At 45.6% G+C, this 26,389-nt stretch overlaps 1 protein-coding gene across 1 annotated transcript in view; it reads right to left on the minus strand.

Moving 5' to 3' along the window:
- The window catches only part of THBS4 (thrombospondin 4), a 121,399-nt gene that overhangs the window by 24,271 nt on the left and 70,739 nt on the right, over nucleotides 1-26,389 (minus strand). The window contains exons 9-13 of the mRNA XM_063963469.1: nucleotides 15,977-16,054; nucleotides 11,498-11,650; nucleotides 2,158-2,262; nucleotides 1,628-1,735; nucleotides 81-240 (exon numbers count right to left, since the gene is read on the minus strand). Coding sequence (XP_063819539.1) covers nucleotides 81-240; nucleotides 1,628-1,735; nucleotides 2,158-2,262; nucleotides 11,498-11,650; nucleotides 15,977-16,054 — 604 coding nt within the window. The remainder of the gene's footprint in view (nucleotides 1-80; nucleotides 241-1,627; nucleotides 1,736-2,157; nucleotides 2,263-11,497; nucleotides 11,651-15,976; nucleotides 16,055-26,389) is intronic.

A 26,389-nucleotide genomic window follows, 5' to 3' on the forward strand; every position in this document is an offset into this window, starting at 1 on the left:
CCCATACCCACATTAATTCATACATTTAGAAGTATATATACTTGTTTCAAATATGTGATTATCTATATTCATTTATTTACCATCTCCATCCATATCGTCATCGCATGCATCCCCTTGTCCATCATTGTCCGTGTCCCTTTGGTCATTGTTCAGTTTGAAGCGACAATTATCACAGGCGTCCCCAAATATGTCCTGGTCGCTGTTTTTCTGATTGATGTTGGAAACCAGCACACAGTTGTCCTGTAAGAAAGGGTTTCAGAATAATCTAAACTTGCTATGTATGTGGTATGCTGTGCTATGATGTGAGTGTTGTAATAGTAAGAACATGGTGGTAGGGAGCCCCAGATTACAAACTGCATAGGAGGCACAGGAGCGTTCATTATATACAGCATATTACATGTAGGGTGAAATGTATCTAACCGTAAAAAGAGAAGTTACCGAAACAGCTTCTGTCATTTTATAGAAGGTGCTAGACAAGTAAAAAGCAAAAGTAGACAGCAGCAACTGAGACTGCTACTGACAGATGTCAGGTCAAAGGTCCACATACAGGACCGAAACCTTGTTGCGATTGCTACTATTATGCTGCTGTGAATAAAATAAGCAATTACGAAGACTCCTGTGTACCCCTGGATTTATTGTATATATATATATCTATATATATATATCTCTATATATATATATATATATATATATATTTACACAGGTATGCCTGCGAATAGGACGCGCACATGCGTCTAAGTACCCATACCCATCGGAATACTTGGGCGCCATAAGCTACAGTTCGGCATACTAAGACTGTGCCTTGGCGCGGTACCCTTGCCTTTGGATCCATTTAATTTGCCGGCTGTCGGGATCCCGGCGGTCAGGATACCAACGCTGGAATCACAGGCGTTTCTATAATGGGTGCAGTGTGTGCGGCGCACATGGGCCCCTGAGTCCAGAGGAACGCCCCACCGCACACATTTTTAAAATACTCACCCCTCCGGAGTCCAGTGCCGGCATTCGCAGCGCTGTTAAAACACAGTGAAAGTCCCTCAAGGGGACTCTTTGCGCTCGCCTCGCTGCCGGCATACTGGCGGCCGGGATGCCACTGTCGGAATATTGACAGCCGGCAAATCCTACTGAATCCCCGTGCCAAGCGGCTGTGCTGCGGGCTGGATATCTTTATGCAAAATATTACAAATAAGTAGAAAATATAGTAGTAACCACCACCAAATGTGAGAAGCAATAACATAAGTTTACTATATAGCAGATCTGGTTGGTGGGGCTAAGGGTACAATCATGTACAATAAAGTGCCACATAGGACATTTAGCCCTACGTGTTTAATCTGACAATAGGGGACCTCGTGTGTCACGTTACAATACAATATTACTGTTATAGTATTAGTTTGCTAGTAGTCACAGAAATTGCATGTGCTTAGTCAGCGCTGTGCCTGGCTGCTGAGAGTAATACATTGGAGTTCTGCTATCTACACTGTTACTCCCCCCACAGTGTGGAATTTGGTGGATTGCTGGATATACAGTATTGAAGTGTGAGCTTCTCTCTTGCATCTTTTCCCTGGCACATGGCAGGACTAGTGGGTAGTTACAGGCAGCCGTTGGCACTAACTATACTGCTGCTCATTACCTGCTCATTCGGAATGCCATCTCCATCCGCGTCATCATCACAGGCGTTCCCAATGCCATCTCTGTCAGCATCTTCCTGCCCAGAGTTTGGAACATACATACAGTTGTCCTGCGCATTAAGCACATGAAGAGATTATTTCTAGACCAACTGGAAACCAAAAAAGATAAACAAAAGGAACAAAAATGCTGGAAATAGTTTACTCTGTGCTGCGGCTTTTCTCTGGGAAACGGAACTTCCTCCATTACCCTAATAGCCTTAACCAAACATTGTAAAGAGCCAATGTAAAAGTAAGTATCTCATAAGTCTGGAGAAGTGATAAAGCAGTGATAAGTGGAAGATGATAACTCACCAGCCAATCAGATCCTAACTGTCATTTTTCAAATCCGTAATGATTGGCTGGTGCGTTATCACCTTGCGCTTATCACTGCTTGCTTCATCACTTTTTTATCCATCTCCAGGTTAATACATCTGCCCCTCAGTGCCTAGGTATATATCTCATGTGTATACAGGCATTATTAGAACATAACAACCTTCTTGCAGTTTTCCTCACTGCACCGTAGAGCTTCATCCGGGTATCCATCAATATCAGTGTCTTTGGCACAGATAAAGCCATTGCCAGCCCATCCAACCGTACACTGCAAAAACGGCACAGAGGAGAAATGACCAGTCAGTGACACAAGACACAAGCAGAGCAGCAATCAGCACTGTGTAGCAGGCCAGGTTTTCTTTACAAAAAGACTGCTGTATTTCATAAAATAAAATGCCATATTCATTTTTGGATCTATGCCATACATGTATTTTAAATCTGCCGTGCTATGAGCTACAGAAATCCCTAAATTCATCATATATCTGTCATATATCATACCCACATCTTTTAATGCTTTCTAATGAGATACCCATACAACTGAAGCTTAGCTGGCAGAGTTAATTAATACCCCTTTTCCACCAAACCCCCCGAAAAACCTGGGTCCGTCCTGGGTAACTGAACACAGTTTCCAGCCATTCACACCATTGTCTAGACCTGGGTTAGCTGACCGACAGTCACATGACCTCCTCCACCAGCCCGGGGGCTCACTATCCCGATGGTCGGCATGCCGACCAACAGGGACTATTTCCACTCGTGGGTGTCCACGACACCCATAGAGTGGGAATAGAACCCGTGGCGACCGCAGCGTGGCGACCGCAGCGAGCCCGCAAGGGGATTGCTGCACTCGCCCCTCCCCGCCGGGATCCCGGCGTCGGTATGCTGCCGGGATCCCGGCGTCGGTAAGCTGACCGCCGGTCAACAGTACTACACCCAGTGGAGGAGCTTCCCTCTGCTGGCACTAGGGGATTACATCATCTCCAAGTGCCGGTGATACGCCTTCTGATAAGCTTTCAACATGACCTGGGCCACACGTTTATACCACAAGATACTGGGTCGGTGCCAGATTCGACCCTGGTAGTTACTAGGATTGGATTCCCAGGTAATGCGCCCCAGGTTATTTTTCTCTGACCCTTTCCCACCAAATTTGGACATGGGTTGCCCAGGCAAGTTTGGTGGAAAAGGGGTATTAGAGTACCTAGGAAATGGGTTAATGGCCTTTGACTTAAGTTCCAACATGAATAGGAGATGAGGACTGCAAATAATGTCTAGTTAAATGAAATAAAGTGCCTTTACGTGATTATCAACATTTATTGCAATATAGTGACACACATAAAAGCAGTAAAAGGACTCACAAAACAGACACAATAAGAATACAAGGTCTCTTTACTACTTTTATGTGTGTCACTATATTGCATTACATTTTGCTAAATCACTTAAAGGCACTTTATTTCATTTAACTAGCAACTATTTGCAATCCTCATTTCCTATTCTGAAATTTTGCACACGGTGCATGATACTTTATTTCACATTGCTAAAGGAGTAAGGTGTTTCTTCTTTTTTCCGTCTGGTGCAAGCTGCTTATACCTATGTATGTGCTAATACATTCTCTCATGCAATTTTGATATAATTCATCTCCAACATGGCTGCAGGTTTGCCAACTCATTCCTTTAACCACTGACACATACTAAAGGCCTGTATCATTTAATTATCAGTAAATAAAGATGAGCTGGCAACTTGTTCTTGTCCGAGCACTGGGGAGTGTATTTTAGCTTAGCAGAAGTGCGAACGCATGTGCAGCCGAGCTCTGCAAAAACAGTTTGTGCATTTTCTGAGTAGCTCTGAACCTACTCAGCGCTAACGATCACTTCAGCCTATTCGTGTCCGGATTTGGCGTCATACACCCGCCCAGCGAACGCCCAACCACGCCTGCGTTTTTTCAGACACGCCTGCGTTTTTGCAAAGACTCCCTGAAAACAGTCAGTTGACACCCAGAAACGCCCCCTTCCTGTCAATCTTCTTGCGGCCGTCAGTGCGACTGAAAACTTCGGTAGAACCTGTGCAAAACAACAAATGCCTTTGTACCCATACGACGCGCGTGCGCATTGCGGGGCATATGCATGCGCATAAATGCCGTTTTTTCACCTGATCGCTGCGCTGCGAAAATAGGCAGCGAGCGATCAACTCGGAATGACTCCCTTTGCCATTATGTTTGCCCACCAACATAACAAAATGTTTGTTTCATAATTTTTCTTACTTTTTTTGTAAATAATTCTTTATTTAGAGTATTAAAACAAAAAAGGAGTAAATGCAGAAAAAAGGGAAATTTTAGTAAGCTGGGCTGTTGTTAGTTACTAAGTTTTGTCCCTAGATGGCAGCAGAGAGTTTAGAAGAAATAAATGCACTCTATTTCCATGAATTGTTTTTAAAAAAAACAGTAGAAAATGTTATTTTTTTAATGAAAGTTTTGTATTTATTCTAGTTTTAATTATAGTAGAACATCTGTCAATTTGGCATCTGCTAAGTATATAGCAACATTTATCAAGGTGGAATCCAAGCCAAATAAATATTTTAGCTTGTACAGATGGGTCCACGGTTATCTTGGCTAGTTTGCTGCGCCTAGACACAACATGGTTTATTAACATAAACCCTTCATCTATTGTTCTCAACTGCAATACAATACAGAGAACAATACAGCAGGGGATTAAGTCCGACTGCCCAGTCTCAGTTAATCCTATTAAAGATGGACCCATCTGTATGTATCTCATTTGGAATGTTGGTAGTTATGTATGAAGGTGCACTCGTAAACCTGTTGTGAGTATCTATATCTACCACCTTATCATGACTTATTTATGTGTAACTGGTTTATTTGTAAGTGACAAAGGTATATCTCTGTCCTTGAACAAGTCTATGAAATGGACATCTGGTCATGGTGGATGGTTATTGTTGATGTGTGGTGATGATATACATTTCAATAATTCCATTCTGAGATGTTTCATTCTAATATCTGTCACATACATTGTACATTATTACATTATTATTATTACTAGTGATGAGCGGGTTCGGTTTCTTGGAAACCGAACCCCCCCGAACTTCACCCTTTTTACACGGGTCCGAGCCATACTCGGATTCTCCCGTATGGCTCGGTTAACCCGAGCGCGCCCGAACGTCATCATCCCGCTGTCGGATTCTCGCGAGATTCGGATTCTATATAAGCAGCCGCGCGTCGCCGCCATTTTCACTCGTGCATTGGAAATGTTAGGGAGAGGACGTGGCTGGCGTCCTCTCCATTATTGTTGAACTTGATTGTGCATTATTGCTTAATTGTGGGGACTGGGGAGCAGCTGTATAATATAGGAGGAGTACAGTGCAGAGTTTTGCTGATCAGTGACCACCAGTTATCCGTTCTCTGCCTGAAAAAAACGCTCCATATCTGTGCTCAGTGTGCTGCATATATCTGTGCTCACACTGCTTAATTGTGGGGACTGGGGAGCAGCTGTATTATATAGCAGGAGTACAGTGCAGAGTTTTGCTGACAGTGACCACCAGTATACGTTGTCTGCCTGAAAAACACTCCATATCTGTGCTCAGTGTGCTGCTTTATTGTGGGGACTGGGGACCACCAGTATAATATTATATAGGAGTAGTACAGTGCAGAGTTTTGCTGACCAGTGACCACCAGTATATAATATATAGCATTACGGTACAGTAGGCCATGCTGTACCTACCTCTGTGTCGTCATTAAGTATACTATCCATCTAGATTCTATACCTGTGGTGCATTTCAGTTGTGCAGTTTGCTGACACAGTGACCACCAGTATACTATATATAGCAGTACGGTACGGAAGGCCACTGCTGTACCTACCTCTGTGTCGTCATTAAGTATACTATCCATCTACATTCTATACCTGTGGTGCATTTTAGTTTTGCAGTTTGCTGACACAGTGACCACCAGTATACTATATATAGCAGTACGGTACGGAAGGCCACTGCTGTACCTACCTCTGTGTCATCATTAAGTATACTATCCATCTACATTATATACCTGTGGTGCATTTTAGTTTTGCAGTTTGCTGACACAGTGACCACCAGTATACTATATATAGCAGTACGGTACGGAAGGCCACTGCTGTACCTGCCTCTGTGTCGTCATTAAGTATACTATCCATCTACATTCTATACCTGTGGTGCATTTTAGTTTTGCAGTTTGCTGACACAGTGACCACCAGTATACTATATATAGCAGTACGGTACGGAAGGCCACTGCTGTACCTACCTCTGTGTCGTCATTAAGTATACTATCCATCTACATTCTATACCTGTGGTGCATTTTAGTTTTGCAGTTTGCTGACACAGTGACCACCAGTATACTATATATAGCAGTACGGTACGGAAGGCCACTGCTGTACCTACCTCTGTGTCGTCATTAAGTATACTATCCATCTACATTCTATACCTGTGGTGCATTTTAGTTTTGCAGTTTGCTGACACAGTGACCACCAGTATACTATATATAGCAGTACGGTACGGAAGGCACTGCTGTACCTACCTCTGTGTCGTCATTAAGTATACTATCCATCTACATTCTATACCTGTGGTGCATTTTAGTTTTGCAGTTTGCTGACACAGTGACCACCAGTATACTATATATAGCAGTACGGTACGGAAGGCCACTGCTGTACCTACCTCTGTGTCGTCATTAAGTATACTATCCATCTACATTCTATACCTGTGGTGCATTTTAGTTTTGCAGTTTGCTGACACAGTGACCACCAGTATACTATATATAGCAGTACGGTACGGAAGGCCACTGCTGTACCTACCTCTGTGTCGTCAAGTATACTATCCATCCATACCTGTGGTGCATTTCAGTTGTGCGCAGTATATATAGTAGTAGGCCATTGCTATTGATACTGGCATATAATTCCACACATTAAAAAATGGAGAACAAAACTGTGGAGGTTAAAATAGGGAAAGATCAAGATCCACTTCTACCTCGTGCTGAAGCTGCTGCCACTAGTCATGGCCGAGACGATGAAATGCCATCAACTTCGGCTGCCAAGGCCGATGCCCAATGTCATAGTAGAGAGCATGTAAAATCCAAAAAACAAAAGTTCAGTAAAATGACCCAAAAATCAAAATTGAAAGCATCTGATGAGAAGCGTAAACTTGCCAATATGCCATTTACGACACGGAGTGGCAAGGAACGGCTGAGGCCCTGGCCTATGTTCATGGCTAGTGGTTCAGATTCACATGAGGATGGAAGCACTCATCCTCTCGCTAGAAAAATGAAAAGACTTAAGCTGGCAAAAGCACAGCAAAGAACTGTGCGTTCTTCTAAATCACAAATCCCCAAGAGAGTCCAATTGTGTCGGTTGCGATGCCTGACCTTCCCAACACTGGAAGGGAAGAGCTTGCGCCTTCCACCATTTGCACGCCCCCTGCAAGTGCTGGAAGAAGCACCCGCAGTCCAGTTCCTGATAGTCAAATTGAAGATGTCACTGTTGAAGTACACCAGGATGAGGATATGGGTGTTGCTGGCGCTGGGGAGGAAATTGACAAGGAGGATTCTGATGGTGAGGTGGTTTGTTTAAGTCAGGCACCCGGGGAGACACCTGTTGTCCGTGGGACGAATATGGCCATTGACATGCCTGGTCAAAATACAAAAAAAATCAGCTCTTCGGTGTGGAATTATTTCAACACAAATGCGGACAACAGGTGTCAAGCCGTGTGTTGCCTTTGTCAAGCTGTAATAAGTAGGGGTAAGGACGTTAACCACCTCGGAACATCCTCCCTTATACGTCACCTGCAGCGCATTCATCATAAGTCAGTGACAAGTTCAAAAACTTTGGGTGACAGCGGAAGCAGTCCACTGACCACTAAATCCCTTCCTCTTGTAACCAAGCTCCTGCAAACCACACCACCAACTCCCTCAGTGTCAATTTCCTCCTTACCCAGGAAAGCCAATAGTCCTGCAGGCCATGTCACTGGCAAGTCTGACGAGTCCTCTCCTGCCTGGGATTCCTCCGATGCATCCTTGAGTGTAACGCCTACTGCTGCTGGCGCTGCTGTTGTAGCTGCTGGGAGTCGATCGTCATCCCAGAGGGGAAGTCGGAAGACCACTTGTACTACTTCCAGTAAGCAATTGACTATCCAACAGTCCTTTGCGAGGAAGATGAAATATCACAGCAGTCATCCTGCTGCAAAGCAGATAACTCAGGCCTTGGCAGCCTGGGCGGTGAGAAACGTGGTTCCGGTATCCACCGTTAATTCAGAGGCAACTAGAGACTTGATTGAGGTACTGTGTCTCCGGTACCAAATACCATCTAGGTTCCATTTCTCTAGGCAGGCGATACCGAAAATGTACACAGACCTCAGAAAAAGAGTCACCAGTGTCCTAAAAAATGCAGTTGTACCCAATGTCCACTTAACCAAGGACATGTGGACAAGTGGAGCAGGGCAGACTCAGGACTATATGACTGTGACAGCCCACTGGGTAGATGTATTGCCTCCCGCTGCAAGAACAGCAGCGGCGGCACCAGTAGCAGCATCTCGCAAACGCCAACTCGTTCCTAGGCAGGCTACACTTTGTATCACCGCTTTCCAGAAGAGGCACACAGCTGACAACCTCTTACGGAAACTGAGGAAGATCATCGCAGAATGGCTTACCCCAATTGGACTCTCCTGGGGATTTGTGACATCGGACAACGCCAGCAATATTGTGCGTGCAATACATCTGGGCAAATTCCAGCACGTCCCATGTTTTGTACATACATTGAATTTGGTGGTGCAGAATTATTTAAAAAACGACAGGGGCATGCAAGAGATGCTGTGGGTGGCCCGAAGAATTGTGGGCCACTTTCGGCATTCAGCCACCGCGTACAGAAGACTGGAGCACCATCAAACAGTCCTGAACCTGCCCTGCCATCATCTGAAGCAAGAGGTGGTAACGAGGTGGAATTCAACCCTCTATATGCTTCAGAGGATGGAGGAGCAGCAAAAGGCCATTCAAGCCAATACATCTGGCCATGATATAGGCAAAGGAGGGGGAATGCACCTGACTCAAGCGCAGTGGAGAATGATTTCAACGTTGTGCAAGGTTCTGCAACCCTTTGAACTTGCCACACGTGAAGTCAGTTCAGACACTGCCAGCCTGAGTCAGGTCATTCCCCTCATCAGGTTTGCAGAAGAAGCTGGAGACATTGAAGGAGGAGCTAAAACAGAGCAATTCCGCTAGGCATGTGGGACTTGTGGATGGAGCCCTTAATTCGCTTAACCAGGATTCACGGGTGGTCAATCTGTTGAAATCAGAGCACTACATTTTGGCCACCGTGCTCGATCCTAGATTTAAAACCTACGTTGTATCTCTCTTTCCGGCAGACACAAGTCTGCAGAGGTTCAAAGACCTGCTGGTGAGAAAATTGTCAAGTCAAGCGGAACGTGACCCGTCAACATCTCCTCCTTCACATTCTCCCGCAACTGGGGGTGCGAGGAAAAGGCTAAGAATTCCGAGCCCACCCGCTGGCGGTGATGCAGGGCAGTCTGGAGCGAGTGCTGACATCTGGTCCGGACTGAAGGACCTGCCAACGATTACTGACATGTCGTCTACTGTCACTTCATATGATTCTCTCACCATTGAAAGAATGGTGGAGGATTATATGAGTGACCGCATCCAAGTAGGCACGTCAGACAGTCCGTACGTATACTGGCAGGAAAAAGAGGCAATTTGGAGGCCCTTGCACAAACTGGCTTTATTCTACCTAAGTTGCCCTCCCTCCAGTGTGTACTCCGAAAGAGTGTTTAGTGCAGCCGCTCACCTTATCAGCAATCGGCGTACGAGGTTACTTCCAGAAAATGTGGAGAAGATGATGTTCATCAAAATGAATTATAATCAATTCCTCCGTGGAGACATTCACCAGCAGCAATTGCCTCCACAAAGTACACAGGGACCTGAGATGGTGGATTCCAGTGGGGACGAATTAATAATCTGTGAGGAGGGGGATGTACACAGTGAAAGGGGTGAGGAATCGGAGGATGATGATGTGGTGGACATCTTGCCTCTGTAGAGCCAGTTTGTGCAAGGAGAGATTGATTGCTTCTTTTTTTGGTGGGGGCCCAAACCAACTAGTCATTTCAGTCACAGTCGTGTGGCAGACCCTGTCGCTGAAATGATGGGTTCGTTAAAGTGTTCATGTCCTGTTTATACAACATAAGGGTGGGTGGGAGGGCCCAAGGACAATTCCATCTTGCACCTCTTTTTTCTTTAATTTTTCTTTGCATCATGTGCTGTTTGGGGACAATTTTTTTGAAGTGCCATCCTGCCTGACACTGCAGTGCCACTCCTAGATGGGCCAGGTGTTTGTGTCGGCCACTTGTGTCGCTTAGCTTAGTCACACAGCGACCTTGGTGCGCCTCTTTTTTTCTTTGCATCATGTGCTGTTTGGGGACTATTTTTTTGAAGTGCCATCCTGCCTGACACTGCAGTGCCACTCCTAGATGGGCCAGGTGTTTGTGTCGGCCACTTGTGTCGCTTAGCTTAGCCATCCAGCGACCTCGGTGCAAATTTTAGGACTAAAAATAATATTGTGAGGTGTGAGGTGTTCAGAATAGACTGGAAATGAGTGGAAATTATGGTTATTGAGGTTAATAATACTATGGGATCAAAACGACCCCCAAATTCTATGATTTAAGCTGTTTTTTAGGGTTTTTTGTAAAAATCACCCGAATCCAAAACACACCCGAATCCGACAAAAAATTTTCGGTGAGGTTTTGCCAAAACGCGTCCGAATCCAAAACACGGCCGCGGAACCGAATCCAAAACCAAAACACAAAACCCGAAAAATGTCCGGTGCACATCACTAATTATTACGGGATGCGGTTAAGATACCGGCTGTCGGAATCCCGGCAGCCAGAATCCTGACAGCCGGAAACAAGACCGTAAGTAAAGGGGGCAGATTAGTGTTAGGGCCTGGTGGAGGGGCTTTAGGTTAATGCACCACCCAGGTGGGTTAGGGTTAGGCTGCGGGGAGGGGAGGGGGGGGGGTTAAGGTTAGGCACCACTGAGAGGAGGTTAGGGTTAGGCTTCGGGAAGGGATGGTTAGGGTGTAGGAGAGAGGGGATAGCATACTTACCTCGTCCTTGTCGGATTTTAATCATCGGGATGCAGGCCTCGGTATTGTGACTGCCGGCATCCCGTCCGCCGTTAAAATATACCGAACCCATTATTACTATTATGAAACAGCACTGTGAAAGAGGAATGAAGAGGAATGAACAGGAACAACCTGTAATCCCTGGAATGCAGACTATTCCAAATATCTGATGTAACAATGTTTTGTATCTGATTATTATCAAAACTGAATCCACACTCATCTGTATCCAAATAAAACCCCACTCTGGTGGAAACTAGCGCTAACACCCACACTGCATTTCTGCTCTGTACTCTACGCCTCGGATCACTAGAACATCATCCACCAACTTCTCTGAACTGAACTAGGAATAATACTCACAATACAGGTTATGTCTCCATTCTTCTCCTCGATACATTCTGCATTGATATGACAGGGGTTCTGAGCTCGGTTCCAACAGTTTCTTTGTAGTGTACAGCCTTTGCTTTGGTCACCGAGATACCCGGAATTGCAAGGTCCGCAGCGAAAAGACCCCTGTCACCAAACACAAGGTTATTATTATTATCCTTTATTTATATTGCGCTACAAGGGATCCATCCGCAGGACCCAATTACACAGTACATAAATAAAAAATCAAAACGGGACAATAGTGACTTACACTTGAAGACAATGGGCCAGATGTACTAAGCCTGAAAAGTGATAAATATCACTGTGATAAAGCACCAGCCAATCGGCTCCTGTCATTTTTCAAACACAGCCTGTAACATGGCAGTTAGGAGCCGATTGGCTGGTGCTTTATCACAGTGATATTTATCACTTTTCAGGCTTAGTACATCTCCCCCAATATAGGACAAGTACAGGGTAAGTAAACATAGCTGCATCACCAGATGACACTGACATAAGTATCAGGGTGGCAGAAACCGTGGGATTAGGTGCCATCGAGGATGTTTAAGTAAGAGAAGGATAAGCACATGAGGGTTGAGGACCCTGCTCGTGAGAGCTTACATTCTAAAGGGGAGGGGCAGACAGACAGGGGTGGAACAGATGGGGTAGACAGTGAGCGTGGAACAGAGGGTTAGGATGAGATTAGTCTGGGTTTGGTGAAGAAGTCGGTCTTGAGAGCCCGTTTGAAGTTTTGTAGAGAGGTGGAGAGTCTGAGGGAGAGAGGTGGAGAATTCCAGAGAAAGGGAGCAGCACGTGAGAAATCTTGAAGGCAGGAGTGGGAGAAAGAAATTGTTATTATAGGAAAGTTATTGTTCTGTTGTGAAAAGCGTGTATATAAAAATAGCCAAAAGTAAAAAGCAGCCCTCCGGGCCCTCAAAGATACATGAAATTATTAACCCTGGTACAGTCCAATATTACAGAGAAAGCAACACTATTTATTTATTATCAGTTATTTATGTAGCTTACACATATTCCACAGAGCCTTACTAATAGTTAATATGTTAATGATTCAATCATCATACCTCCCAACTTTTCATTTTCCTAAAGAGGGACACACGCGCGGTGTAAGACAAGGGGGCGTGGCTTCACGGGAGGCCCGCGACTGTGAGCCACGCCCCCGTTTTCATCACTGAGGGGGCATGCCCAGTGCTCCGTGAGCCGCTGGCATGCCCCCTCTCCCTCTGACTCCAGTGTCTATTCACCGCTGCTCTGCTAAGCAGGGCAGCGAGTGAATGAGTCTCCCAACTGCCCCCCCACCGCGGGACACTGCGGCCCGCGGGTGGGACAGCGGGACAGTCCCCAAAAAACGGGACTGTCCCGCAAAAATCGGGACAGTTGGGAGGTATGAATCATTCACATCAGACCCTGCCCTGGAGGAGGTTGCAGTCTATAGTTTCTATCTCATGGACACACACATACAGGTGTATATAGTATACTAGTGTTCATTTTTATCAGGTCAATTAACCTACCAGTATGTTTGGTGGGAGGAAACTGGAGCACTCAGAGGAAACCCAGGCAAACACAGAAAATGCCTTGGACTGGAATTGTACTCAGTGGACAAAATCAATTGTTTTTCTGCCGGCAGCCACTAGAAGGTGCCCAAACAGAGCTATTCAATTGTAGCTCTGTTTGGGCAGTGTGTAGCTCTGCATTCTGGATCACTCCCCCCTGGGGATGAGCTGAAATGCGCCTTAAAGTGACCTGTGGAAAAGAGCACCCAAACGGCACTTTTTGCGATCAGCGACCAACACCTTAGTCTGGTTTTACGCAGCTAAACCCGACCTCTATGGGCACAATCAGCATGAAAACCAGATACAGTACAATTGAATATCGCCCCTGCGATCTCCCCTTACTTTAAGTGTGAAATCCGGCGCGATGATTGAATACCGCCCAGAGACCTCAATGCTCTTTCAGAATTGTTCAATCTGCAATGGTGGATTGTACCAGTGTGAATATGCATTTTCGTGCATACAAGCACTGGGGCACAAGTTTTGCTAGCTTGGATTCACTGGGCTTTAAGCGCATTAACGGAAAAAAATGCATCTTAATGCTAAACGCCAAGATTTGCATCTGTGTATATAGGCCCTCATTCCGAGTTGTTCGCTCGCTAGCTGCTTTTAGCAGCATTGCACACGCTAAGCCGCCGCCCTCTGGGAGTGTATCTTAGCTTAGCAGAATTGCGAACGAAAGATTCGCAAAATTGCGAATAGAAATTTCTTAGCAGTTTCTGAGTAGCTCGACACTTACTCGGCATCTGCGATCAGTTCAGTCAGTTTCGTTCCTGGTTTGACGTCACAAACACACCCAGCGTTCGCCCAGGCACTCCCCCGTTTTTTCAGCCACTCCCGCGTTTTTCCCAGAAACGGCAGCGTTTTTTCACACACACCCATAAAACGGCCAGTTTCCGCCCAGAAACACCCACTTCCTGTCAATCACACTCCGATCACCAGAACGAAGAAAAATCCTCGTAATGCCGTGAGTAAAATACCTAACTTTTGAGTAAAATAACTAAGCGCATGCGCTCTGCGAACATTGCGCATGCGCAGTAAGCGACTAATCGCAATATAGCGAAATTCGGCAACGAGCGAACAACTCGGAATGACCCCCATAGAATGCAGTTTAAATGTTTTCACTTAGCAATCAATGCAACATTGCAAGACGTTCTCAAACTGTGTGTCGCGACACCTAAGTGTGTCCTGGTTTATCACGCACAATGACAGTGGGGTGACAAAGAAAAGGCTGCGTTCCACAGGACGCACTCCGGCCAATCAGAAGAGCAAGAGGAAAACAGTGTGGCCACCCCCCACACACACACACAATCCACCCGCACTCCAGGATGCACTCCGGCTCCAGCCAACAACCAAAGGGAGGAGAGTGTGCTTTCCCTCTCTCTCCCCTCCTCCAGGATAATCTCTGGCCATGCAGAGAACCCCCTGCTTTGGGTACAATTAGGTTGATATACATTTATTTTTATATCTTAATAACATGTCATATATGTGGTTGTCATTGTTCAGTGTGTCACCACAAAAAAAAGTCAGTTGATCGCAGCAGCAAATTTGTTGGCAGTTGGGCAAAACCATGTGCACTGCAGGGGGGGCAGATATAACATGTGCAGAGAGAGTTATATTTGGGTGGGTTATTTTGTTTCTATGCAGGGTAAATACTGGCTGCTTTATTTTTAAACTGCAATTTAGATTTCAGATTGAACACACCCCACCCAAATCTAACTCTCTCTGCACGTTATATCTGCCCCCCCCCCTGCAGTGCACATGGTTTTGCCCAACTGCTAACAAATTTGCTGCTGCGATCAACTCTGAAATACCCCCTAAATGCTTTATTAAACTATTGCCAAGTTGCCAACAAGGGTGTAGTATGGTATGCCGGCTGTTGGGGTCCCGGCTCATAGCATACCTACGCCGGAATCCCGACCGCTGGCATACCGACAGCGTGGCGAGCACAAATGAGCCCCTTGCGGGCTTGCTGTGCTCGCCATGCTATCTAGTCTCCCCCCAGGGGGCGCGTAGACCCCCTAGAGGGAGAAACGTTGTCGGTATGCCAGCTGTCGGGATTCCGGCGCCGGTATACTGTGCGCCGGGACCCCGACAGCCAGCAAACTGAAGACCACTCGCCAACAGAATAAGCGAACAGGTAAATTACTGTTCTAATATTCATTTTTAATCATTATAAAAAATTAATAATAATCACCATAGACTGAAACGGTAATGTAACGGTCCAGGGGACATGTCATGATGTTTTACAGAATAATATCCCACTGGTAGAACAGTATGCGGTTGTTAGGTCGACCACACTTAGTTCAACAGTCAATAGGTCGACCACTATTGGTCCACACACATTAAGTCGACATGGTTCCAAGGTCGACATTGACAGAAGGTCGACATGACAAAGCTCTACACAGAAAAAGGTCAACATGAGTTTTTCACTTTTTTTGATTTTTTAAACTTTTTCATACTTTACAATCCACGTGGACTGCCATTGGGAACAGTAACCTGTGCCGAGCGCAGCGGTAGCGCATGGCGAGCGAACACGGTGCACTAATTGGGGTTCCCGTTGATGTTACGGAGTAGACAACACCAAAAAAAGACAACAAACCCATGTCGACCTTTTTCATGCCAACCTTTTTCAGGTGTCGGCCTAGTGCATATCAACCAAGAGTGGTCGACCTAGTGACTGTTGACCTAGACTGGGCCGACCCAATGATTGACACCCTGGTAGAGCAGCCCTGGAACTTGTATTTAAATATTGGGGCAATATGAACGTGTGCAGAGGAAGAGGCTGCTGGCATGGGAAGGTGCAGAGAGACTGAGAAACAGCCAGGAATCATCTGGACACATAACTGGATACTGTATTATAGGACAATACCCCACATGCAGCATGCCCAGCCATGGGAGTACTTACCATAGTATTAGTGCAAATGGAGTTTGACACACATCCACCATTTCTTCCATTTTCACATTCATTAATATCAAGGCATATCTAAATTAAAACAACAGAATCAGTCTTTGTGTACATCCTGTAAAGAAACATCAGTCAGATATGTACATTTTGCTTGAACTTATATGGTAACTTTTTAAAGATGAGATAAAGTATGAAGTTCTCAATGCAAAATGACTACTGTGATAATTACTCTCACTTCCTTCCAGGTGAAGAGAATTCTATTAGAATAAAGCAGCCATTTATCTGAGCACCAGCTGGAATGCACTGCCTAAATCATGGGCTCAATAGCGCAATTACCTATGGGATGAGCTGGGTGGGGATGAGGTCCCTGTGTCGGTCCAGCCATGTTTACACCTGTTTGATACTTTTCCATGCAATCCTTTCTTGGGGTATTGTATTTGAAAAAGGATTTGTTTGGTTTGGCATTGTGATATAACGCTGGTGAGTATTGTAACTGGTTTGTCAAAGGAGTTTCTACTCTGTACTTGCATATGTTTTATTTATTCATGTATTTATATTTATCGTCTAGTGTGGCCCAACATGCATTTATCGTCTTCTGGTTGGCCCAACATGCAGCTCAATCTGAGGATATCGTCAATGACAGCATGCTCCTGGATGTGGCCACTGTCTACGGGGTATATTCAATTAGTGCTGAATTTTCAGACAGTCGGAAAATCGTCACTAATTCGACCTCAGTGTATTCAATAGCGGGCGTTTTCTAGAGATGAGCGCCTGAAATTTTTCGGGTTTTGTGTTTTGGTTTTGGGTTCGGTTCCGCGGCCGTGTTTTGGGTTCGACCGCGTTTTGGCAAAACCTCACCGAATTTTTTTTGTCGGATTCGGGTGTGTTTTGGATTCGGGTGTTTTTTTCAAAAAACACTAAAAAACAGCTTAAATCATTGAATTTGCGGTCATTTTGATCCCATAGTATTATTAACCTCAATAACCATAATTTATACTCATTTTCAGTCTATTCTGAACACCTCACACCTCACAATATTATTTTTAGTCCTAAAATTTGCACCGAGGTCGCTGTGTGACTAAGATAAGCGACCCAAGTGGCCGACACAAACACCTGGCCCATCTAGGAGTGGCACTGCAGTGTCACGCAGGATGGCCCTTCAAAAAAATACTCCCCAAACAGCACATGACGCAAAGAAAAAAAGAGGCGCAATGAGGTAGCTGACTGTGTGAGTAAGACTAGCGACCCTAGTGGCCGACACAAACACCGGGCCCATCTAGGAGTGGCACTGCAGTGTCACGCAGGATGTCCCTTCCAAAAAACCCTCCCCAAACAGCACATGACGCAAAGAAAAAAAGAGGCGCAATGAGGTAGCTGACTGTGTGAGTAAGACTAGCGACCCTAGTGGCCGACACAAACACCGGGCCCATCTAGGAGTGGCACTGCAGTGTCACGCAGGATGGCCCTTCCAAAAAACCCTCCCCAAACAGCACATGACGCAAAGAAAAAGAAAAGAAAAAAGAGGTGCAAGATGGAATTGTCCTTGGGCCCTCCCACCCACCCTTATGTTGTATAAACAGGACATGAACACTTTAACGAACCCATCATTTCAGTGACAGGGTCTGCCACACGACTGTGACTGATATGACGGGTTGGTTTGGACCCCCCCCAAAAAAGAATCAATTAATCTCTCCTTGCACAAACTGGCTCTACAGAGGCAAGATGTCCACCTCATCATCACCCTCCGATATATCACCGTGTACATCCCCCTCCTCACAGATTATCAATTCGTCCCCACTGGAATCCACCATCTCAGCTCCCTGTGTACTTTGTGGAGGCAATTGCTGCTGGTCAATGTCTCCGCGGAGGAATTGATTATAATTCATTTTAATGAACATCATCTTCTCCACATTTTCTGGATGTAACCTCGTACGCCGATTGCTGACAAGGTGAGCGGCGGCACTAAACACTCTTTCGGAGTACACACTTGTGGGAGGGCAACTTAGGTAGAATAAAGCCAGTTTGTGCAAGGGCCTCCAAATTGCCTCTTTTTCCTGCCAGTATAAGTACGGACTGTGTGACGTGCCTACTTGGATGCGGTCACTCATATAATCCTCCACCATTCTATCAATGTTGAGAGAATCATATGCAGTGACAGTAGACGACATGTCCGTAATCGTTGTCAGGTCCTTCAGTCCGGACCAGATGTCAGCATCAGCAGTCGCTCCAGACTGCCCTGCATCACCGCCAGCGGGTGGGCTCGGAATTCTGAGCCTTTTCCTCGCACCCCCAGTTGCGGGAGAATGTGAAGGAGGAGATGTTGACAGGTCGCGTTCCGCTTGACTTGACAATTTTGTCACCAGCAGGTCTTTCAACCCCAGCAGACTTGTGTCTGCCGGAAAGAGAGATCCAAGGTAGGCTTTAAATCTAGGATCGAGCACGGTGGCCAAAATGTAGTGCTCTGATTTCAACAGATTGACCACCCGTGAATCCTTGTTAAGCGAATTAAGGGCTCCATCCACAAGTCCCACATGCCTAGCGGAATCGCTCCGTGTTAGCTCCTCCTTCAATGTCTCCAGCTTCTTCTGCAAAAGCCTGATGAGGGGAATGACCTGACTCAGGCTGGCAGTGTCTGAACTGACTTCACGTGTGGCAAGTTCAAAGGGCATCAGAACCTTGCACAACGTTGAAATCATTCTCCACTGCGCTTGAGACAGGTGCATTCCACCTACTATATCGTGCTCAATTGTATAGGCTTGAATGGCCTTTTGCTGCTCCTCCAACCTCTGAAGCATATAGAGGGTTGAATTCCACCTCGTTACCACTTCTTGCTTCAGATGATGGCAGGGCAGGTTCAGTAGTTTTTGGTGGTGCTCCAGTCTTCTGTACGTGGTGCCTGTACGCCGAAAGTGTCCCGCAATTCTTCTGGCCACCGACAGCATCTCTTGCACGCCCCTGTCGTTTTTTTAAAAATTCTGCACCACCAAATTCAAGGTATGTGCAAAACATGGGACGTGCTGGAATTTGCCCATATTTAATGCACACACAATATTGCTGGCGTTGTCCGATGCCACAAATCCACAGGAGAGTCCAATTGGGGTAAGCCATTCCGCGATGATCTTCCTCAGTTGCCGTAAGAGGTTTTCAGCTGTGTGCGTATTCTGGAAAGCGGTGATACAAAGCGTAGCCTGCCTAGGAAAGAGTTGGCGTTTGCGAGATGCTGCTACTGGTGCCGCCGCTGCTGTTCTTGCGGCGGGAGTCCATACATCTACCCAGTGGGCTGTCACAGTCATATAGTCCTGACCCTGCCCTGCTCCACTTGTCCACATGTCCGTGGTTAAGTGGACATTGGGTACAACTGCATTTTTTAGGACACTGGTGAGTCTTTTTCTGACGTCCGTGTACATTCTCGGTATCGCCTGCCTAGAGAAGTGGAACCTAGATGGTATTTGGTAACGGGGGCACACTGCCTCAATAAATTGTCTAGTTCCCTGTGAACTAACGGCGGATACCGGACGCACGTCTAACACCAACATAGTTGTCAAGGCCTCAGTTATCCGCTTTGCAGCAGGATGACTGCTGTGATATTTCATCTTCCTCGCAAAGGACTGTTGAACAGTCAATTGCTTACTGGAAGTAGTACAAGTGGGCTTACGACTTCCCCTCTGGGATGACCATCGACTCCCAGCAGCAACAACAGCAGCGCCAGCAGCAGTAGGCGTTACACGCAAGGATGCATCGGAGGAATCCCAGGCAGGAGAGGACTCGTCAGAATTGCCAGTGACATTGCCTGCAGGACTATTGGCATTCCTGGGGAAGGAGGAAATTGACACTGAGGGAGTTGGTGGGGTGGTTTGCGTGAGCTTGGTTACAAGAGGAAGGCATTTACTGGTCAGTGGACTGCTTCCGCTGTCACCCAAAGTTTTTGAACTTGTCACTGACTTATTATGAATGCGCTGCAGGTGACGTATAAGGGAGGATGTTCCGAGGTGGTTAACGTCTTTACCCCTACTTATTACAGCTTGACAAAGGGAACACACGGCTTGACACCTGTTGTCCGCATTTCTGGTGAAATACTTCCACACCGAAGAGCTGATTTTTTTGGTTTTTTCACCAGGCATGTCAACGGCCATATTCCTACCACGGACAACAGGTGTCTCCCCGGGTGCCTGACTTAAACAAACCACCTCACCATCAGAATCCTCCTGGTCAATTTCCTCCCCAGCGCCAGCAACACCCATATCCTCCTCATCCTGGTGTACTTCAACACTGACATCTTCAATCTGACTATCAGGAACTGGACTGCGGGTGCTCCTTCCATCACTTGCAGGGGGCGTGCAAATGGTGGAAGGCGCATGCTCTTCACGTCCAGTGTTGGGAAGGTCAGGCATCGCAACCGACACAATTGGAGTCGGACTCTCCTTGTGGATTTGGGATTTCGAAGAACGCACAGTTCTTTGCGGTGCTACTGCTTTTGCCAGCTTTAGTCTTTTCATTTTTCTAGCGAGAGGCTGAGTGCTTCCATCCTCATGTGAAGCTGAACCACTAGCCATGAACATAGGCCAGGGCCTCAGCCGTTCCTTGCCACTCCGTGTGGTAAATGGCATATTGGCAAGTTTACGCTTCTCCTCCGACAATTTTATTTTAGGTTTTGGAGTCCTTTTTTTACTGATATTTGGTGTTTTGGATTTGACATGCTCTGTACTATGACATTGGGCATCGGCCTTGGCAGACGACGTTGCTGGCATTTCATCGTCTCGGCCATGACTAGTGGCAGCAGCTTCAGCACGAGGTGGAAGTGGATCTTGATCTTTCCCTAATTTTGGAACCTCAACATTTTTGTTCTCCATATTTTAATAGGCACAACTAAAAGGCACCTCAGGTAAACAATGGAGATGGATGGATTGGATACTAGTATACAATTATGGACGGGCTGCCGAGTGCCGACACAGAGGTAGCCACAGCCGTGAACTACCGCACTGTACTGTGTCTGCTGCTAATATATAGACTGGTTGATAAAGAGATAGTATACTCGTAACTAGTATGTATGTATAAAGAAAGAAAAAAAAACCACGGTTAGGTGGTATATACAATTATGGACGGGCTGCCGAGTGCCGACACAGAGGTAGCCACAGCCGTGAACTACCGCACTGTACTGTGTCTGCTGCTAATATATAGACTGGTTGATAAAGAGATAGTATACTCGTAACTAGTATGTATGTATAAAGAAAGAAAAAAAAACCACGGTTAGGTGGTATATACAATTATGGACGGGCTGCCGAGTGCCGACACAGAGGTAGCCACAGCCGTGAACTACCGCACTGTACTGTGTCTGCTGCTAATATATAGACTGGTTGATAAAGAGATAGTATACTCGTAACTAGTATGTATGTATAAAGAAAGAAAAAAAAAACACGGTTAGGTGGTATATACAATTATGGACGGGCTGCCGAGTGCCGACACAGAGGTAGCCACAGCCGTGAACTACCGCACTGTACTGTGTCTGCTGCTAATATAGACTGGTTGATAAAGAGATAGTATACTCGTAACTAGTATGTATGTATAAAGAAAGAAAAAAAAACCACGGTTAGGTGGTATATACAATTATGGACGGGCTGCCGAGTGCCGACACAGAGGTAGCCACAGCCGTGAACTACCGCACTGTACTGTGTCTGCTGCTAATATAGACTGGTTGATAAAGAGATAGTATACTCGTAACTAGTATGACTATAAAGAAAGAAAAAAAAAACCACGGTTAGGTGGTATATACAATTATGGACGGGCTGCCGAGTGCCGACACAGAGGTAGCCACAGCCGTGAACTACCGCACTGTACTGTGTCTGCTGCTAATATATAGACTGGTTGATAAAGAGATAGTATACTCGTAACTAGTATGTATGTATAAAGAAAGAAAAAAAAACCACGGTTAGGTGGTATATACAATTATGGACGGGCTGCCGAGTGCCGACACAGAGGTAGCCACAGCTGTGAACTACCGCACTGTACTGTGTCTGCTGCTAATATAGACTGGTTGATAAAGAGATAGTATACTCGTAACTAGTATGTATGTATAAAGAAAGAAAAAAAACCCACGGTTAGGTGGTATATACAATTATGGACGGGCTGCCGAGTGCCGACACAGAGGTAGCCACAGCCGTGAACTACCGCACTGTACTGTGTCTGCTGCTAATATATAGACTGGTTGATAAAGAGATAGTATACTCGTAACTAGTATGTATGTATAAAGAAAGAAAAAAAAACCACGGTTAGGTGGTATATACAATTATGGACGGGCTGCCGAGTGCCGACACAGAGGTAGCCACAGCCGTGAACTACCGCACTGTACTGTGTCTGCTGCTAATATATAGACTGGTTGATAAAGAGATAGTATACTCGTAACTAGTATGTATGTATAAAGAAAGAAAAAAAAACCACGGTTAGGTGGTATATACAATTATGGACGGGCTGCCGAGTGCCGACACAGAGGTAGCCACAGCCGTGAACTACCGCACTGTACTGTGTCTGCTGCTAATATAGACTGGTTGATAAAGAGATAGTATACTCGTAACTAGTATGACTATAAAGAAAGAAAAAAAAACCACGGTTAGGTGGTATATACAATTATGGACGGGCTGCCGAGTGCCGACACAGAGGTAGCCACAGCCGTGAACTACCGCACTGTACTGTGTCTGCTGCTAATATAGACTGGTTGATAAAGAGATAGTATACTACTAATATTATATATACTGGTGGTCAGGTCACTGGTCACTAGTCACACTGGCAGTGGCACTCCTGCAGCAAAAGTGTGCACTGTTTAATTTTAATATAATATTATGTACTCCTGGCTCCTGCTATAACCTATAACTGGCACTGCAGTGCTCCCCAGTCTCCCCCACAATTATAAGCTGTGTGAGCTGAGCACAGTCAGATATATATATACATTGATGCAGCACACTGGGCTGAGCAGTGCACACAGATATGGTATGTGACTGAGTCACTGTGTGTATCGTTTTTTTCAGGCAGAGAACGGATATATTAAATAAAACAAACAACTGCACTGTCTGGTGGTCACTGTGGTCGTCAGTCACTAAACTCTGCACTCTCTTCTACAGTATCACAGCCTCAGGTCAATCTCTCTCTCTCTCTCTCAACCCTAATCTAAATGGAGAGGACGCCAGCCACGTCCTCTCCCTATCAATCTCAATGCACGTGTGAAAATGGCGGCGACGCGCGGCTCCTTATATAGAATCCGAGTCTCGCGAGAATCCGACAGCGTCATGATGACGTTCGGGCGCGCTCGGGTTAACCGAGCAAGGCGGGAGGATCCGAGTCTGCTCGGATCCGTGAAAAAAACCATGAAGTTCTGGCGGGTTCGGATTCAGAGAAACCGAACCCGCTCATCTCTAGCGTTTTCACCCATTTTTTTATCCATTTTCACCCATGCCTTTTGTTTTTTTTTGTCAAATCGGAATGGGCGAAAACGTACCCAAAAACTGTCAAATTCAACAAAACACTTTTATTTATTTATTACCAGTTATTTATATAGCGCACACATATTCTGTAGCGCTTTACCGAGAAAATTTTGCCCATTCACATCAATCCCTGCCCCAGTGGAGCTTACAATCTATATTCCCTATCGCATGTACACACAAACACATTCGGGTTAATTTAGTTGGGAGCCAATTAACTTACCAGTATATTTTTGGATTGTGGGAGGAAACCGGAGTACCTGGAGGAAACCAACGTAAGTATGGGGAGAATATACAAACTCCACACAGTTAGGGCCATGGTGGGAATTGAACCCATGACCTCGTTGCTGTGAGACAGTAATGCTAACCATTACACCAGCCGTACTGCCCTGAGATTGCATACTTGGATACGAGATGTAATGTTGCAAGGAACCAACATCCAAAGCAATGCTGGGAAAGTAAAATGAATAATACATTCTGCTTTTATACAGAATACATTGTGCCTTGTTATGTATAGGTTAGTGTACAATTGTTTTGTTATTTATCAAGTCTGATCTATCACTAGTAACAGCTTCAGTCTTTACTTTGATAGAACAATGTACAGGAATCAGACGCTCTCTCCGCTTCCCCTGTCTTGGTAATGGTATATTCAGGAAATCAGCTTAGAATACAGTAATGTGACCCTGAGGACTTAATGTCATGTCTGCTGGGTTTCCAGCAAAGCTCTAATTGCGAGCAGCTACAAACGCAAACATCATTCATTAAAGGTAATAACTTCCCATGTAAATATTATTTTATGCTTCAGTTTCCCCATGCATGCTGTGTGCTTCCTGTAGTGGGCTAGACATTGCAGTAAATCTATATGTCTGTAATATTGTATAATGGAAGCACTCATAGAATGACAGATCAGGACCCAGAGCCTGAATATGAGTCACACTGTAAACTTAGTCTGGAAGCCCCATCGTTTGGCCTCACTCACATTAGGTACCATTTATGAGAGGAAGACACCGGCAGTGAAGCAACTGACGTTTGCTGTAATTTTGTACAATCTGATTTGTCACTATGAGCAATTACATATATTCTCTACAGTTAACTGTGGAACCGTTTTCATAAATGTCCCCTCAGAAAGTTCCATACTAGACAGATTACGGTCTATACTCTTTGCAGACAGGGGAGGTATTCTCCCTGCATCAGTTTGAAGTCATCTATGTGTTGCTGTTTGTAGTTGAAGTCATTGACATTTAATTTATTTTCTAAGATACTAGTGCATTACTTTTTTTAATCATCGTTAATAATACAATATGTTTGTGATTTTTGTTTATTAGGATTACACGTTTCCCTCACATTAGTGTATTTATCAGTGCACAATTACAGTGCATAGAACCAATATAATAGTATATATTTTCATTTGATTTGAATGTCTCATATCATGAAGTAGGAAACCGTGGCTAACAACCTCACATTACATTACAGTGGCTATCTCTGCATTGTTTCTAGAACCTGTTTCAGTTGGCCTACCACCAATACCTGCTGTGTCGATGTTTTGAATTAATATCACAAACTATAAATGCAATAAAAGTTATGGCACTACTGAGCAATGTGAATTAATAAACTGAATATTGTTTTGGCCAAACAAGGTGGCAGATTTCACTTTAGTGATGGCTATGTAAACATATAAAGTGGGACCAGTTACTACTTACCAAACATTACCAGACCCCTCCAATCACCCCACCAACTAATATAGGGACTAATTCAGAGCCGATCTCACGGGTGCGATCGCCTCTGCCTGACTGACAGGCAGAGGTGGTTGCGGGGCAGGAGGGGGCGTGCCAATGGGAGTGGCCTGGGCAACGCAGACGTGTCCGGATCGTTGCGGGGGTGGGCCGCGTTGGCTGTGTGACATCACACCCAGCCGGTGCGACCCAGAATGCAGTGGGGAGCCGCCTGCCAGTGCAGCTAGGCTGCGCAGGTAGGTAGCTACTTAGCGGGTGCGAAAGCATCGCCGCCGTGCAAGGTTTTCATTAGAGATGAGCGGGTTCGGTTTCTCTGAATCCGAACCCGCCCGAACTTCATGTTTTTTTTCACGGGTCCGAGCGACTCGGATCTTCCCGCCTTGCTCGGTTAACCCGAGCGCGCCCGAACGTCATCATGACGCTGTCGGATTCTCGCGAGGCTCGGATTCTATCGCGAGACTCGGATTCTATATAAGGAGCCGCGCGTCGCCACCATTTTCACACGTGCATTGAGATTGATAGGGAGAGGACGTGGCTGGCGTCCTCTCCATTTAGATTATAAGAGAGAGAGATTTACTGGAGCTTAGGACTAGGAGGAGTACTGTAGAAGTGTAGAGAGTGCAGAGAGTTTACTAGTGAGTGACCACCAGACAGTGCAGTTTATTTAATATATCCGTTCTCTGCCTGAAAAAAGCGATACACACAGTGACTCAGTCACATACCATATCTGTGTGCACTGCTCAGGCTCAGCCCAGTGTGCTGCATCATCTATATATATTATATATCTGTCTGACTGCTCAGCTCACACAGCTTATAATTGTGGGGGAGACTGGGGAGCACTGCAGTGCCAGTTATAGGTTATAGCAGGAGCCAGGAGTACATAATATTATATAGTGAGTGACCACCAGACAGTGCAGTTTATTTAATATATCCGTTCTCTGCCTGAAAAAAGCGATACACACAGTGACTCAGTCACATACCATATCTGTGTGCACTGCTCAGGCTCAGCCCAGTGTGCTGCATCATCTATATATATTATATATCTGTCTGACTGCTCAGCTCACACAGCTTATAATTGTGGGGGAGACTGGGGAGCACTGCAGTGCCAGTTATAGGTTATAGCAGGAGCCAGGAGTACATAATATTATATTAAAATTAAACAGTGCACACTTTTGCTGCAGGAGTGCCACTGCCAGTGTGACTGACCAGTG

The sequence above is a fragment of the Pseudophryne corroboree genome, chromosome 1 (genome assembly GCF_028390025.1).
Source record: "Pseudophryne corroboree isolate aPseCor3 chromosome 1, aPseCor3.hap2, whole genome shotgun sequence".
Classification (NCBI taxonomy): domain Eukaryota; kingdom Metazoa; phylum Chordata; class Amphibia; order Anura; family Myobatrachidae; genus Pseudophryne; species Pseudophryne corroboree.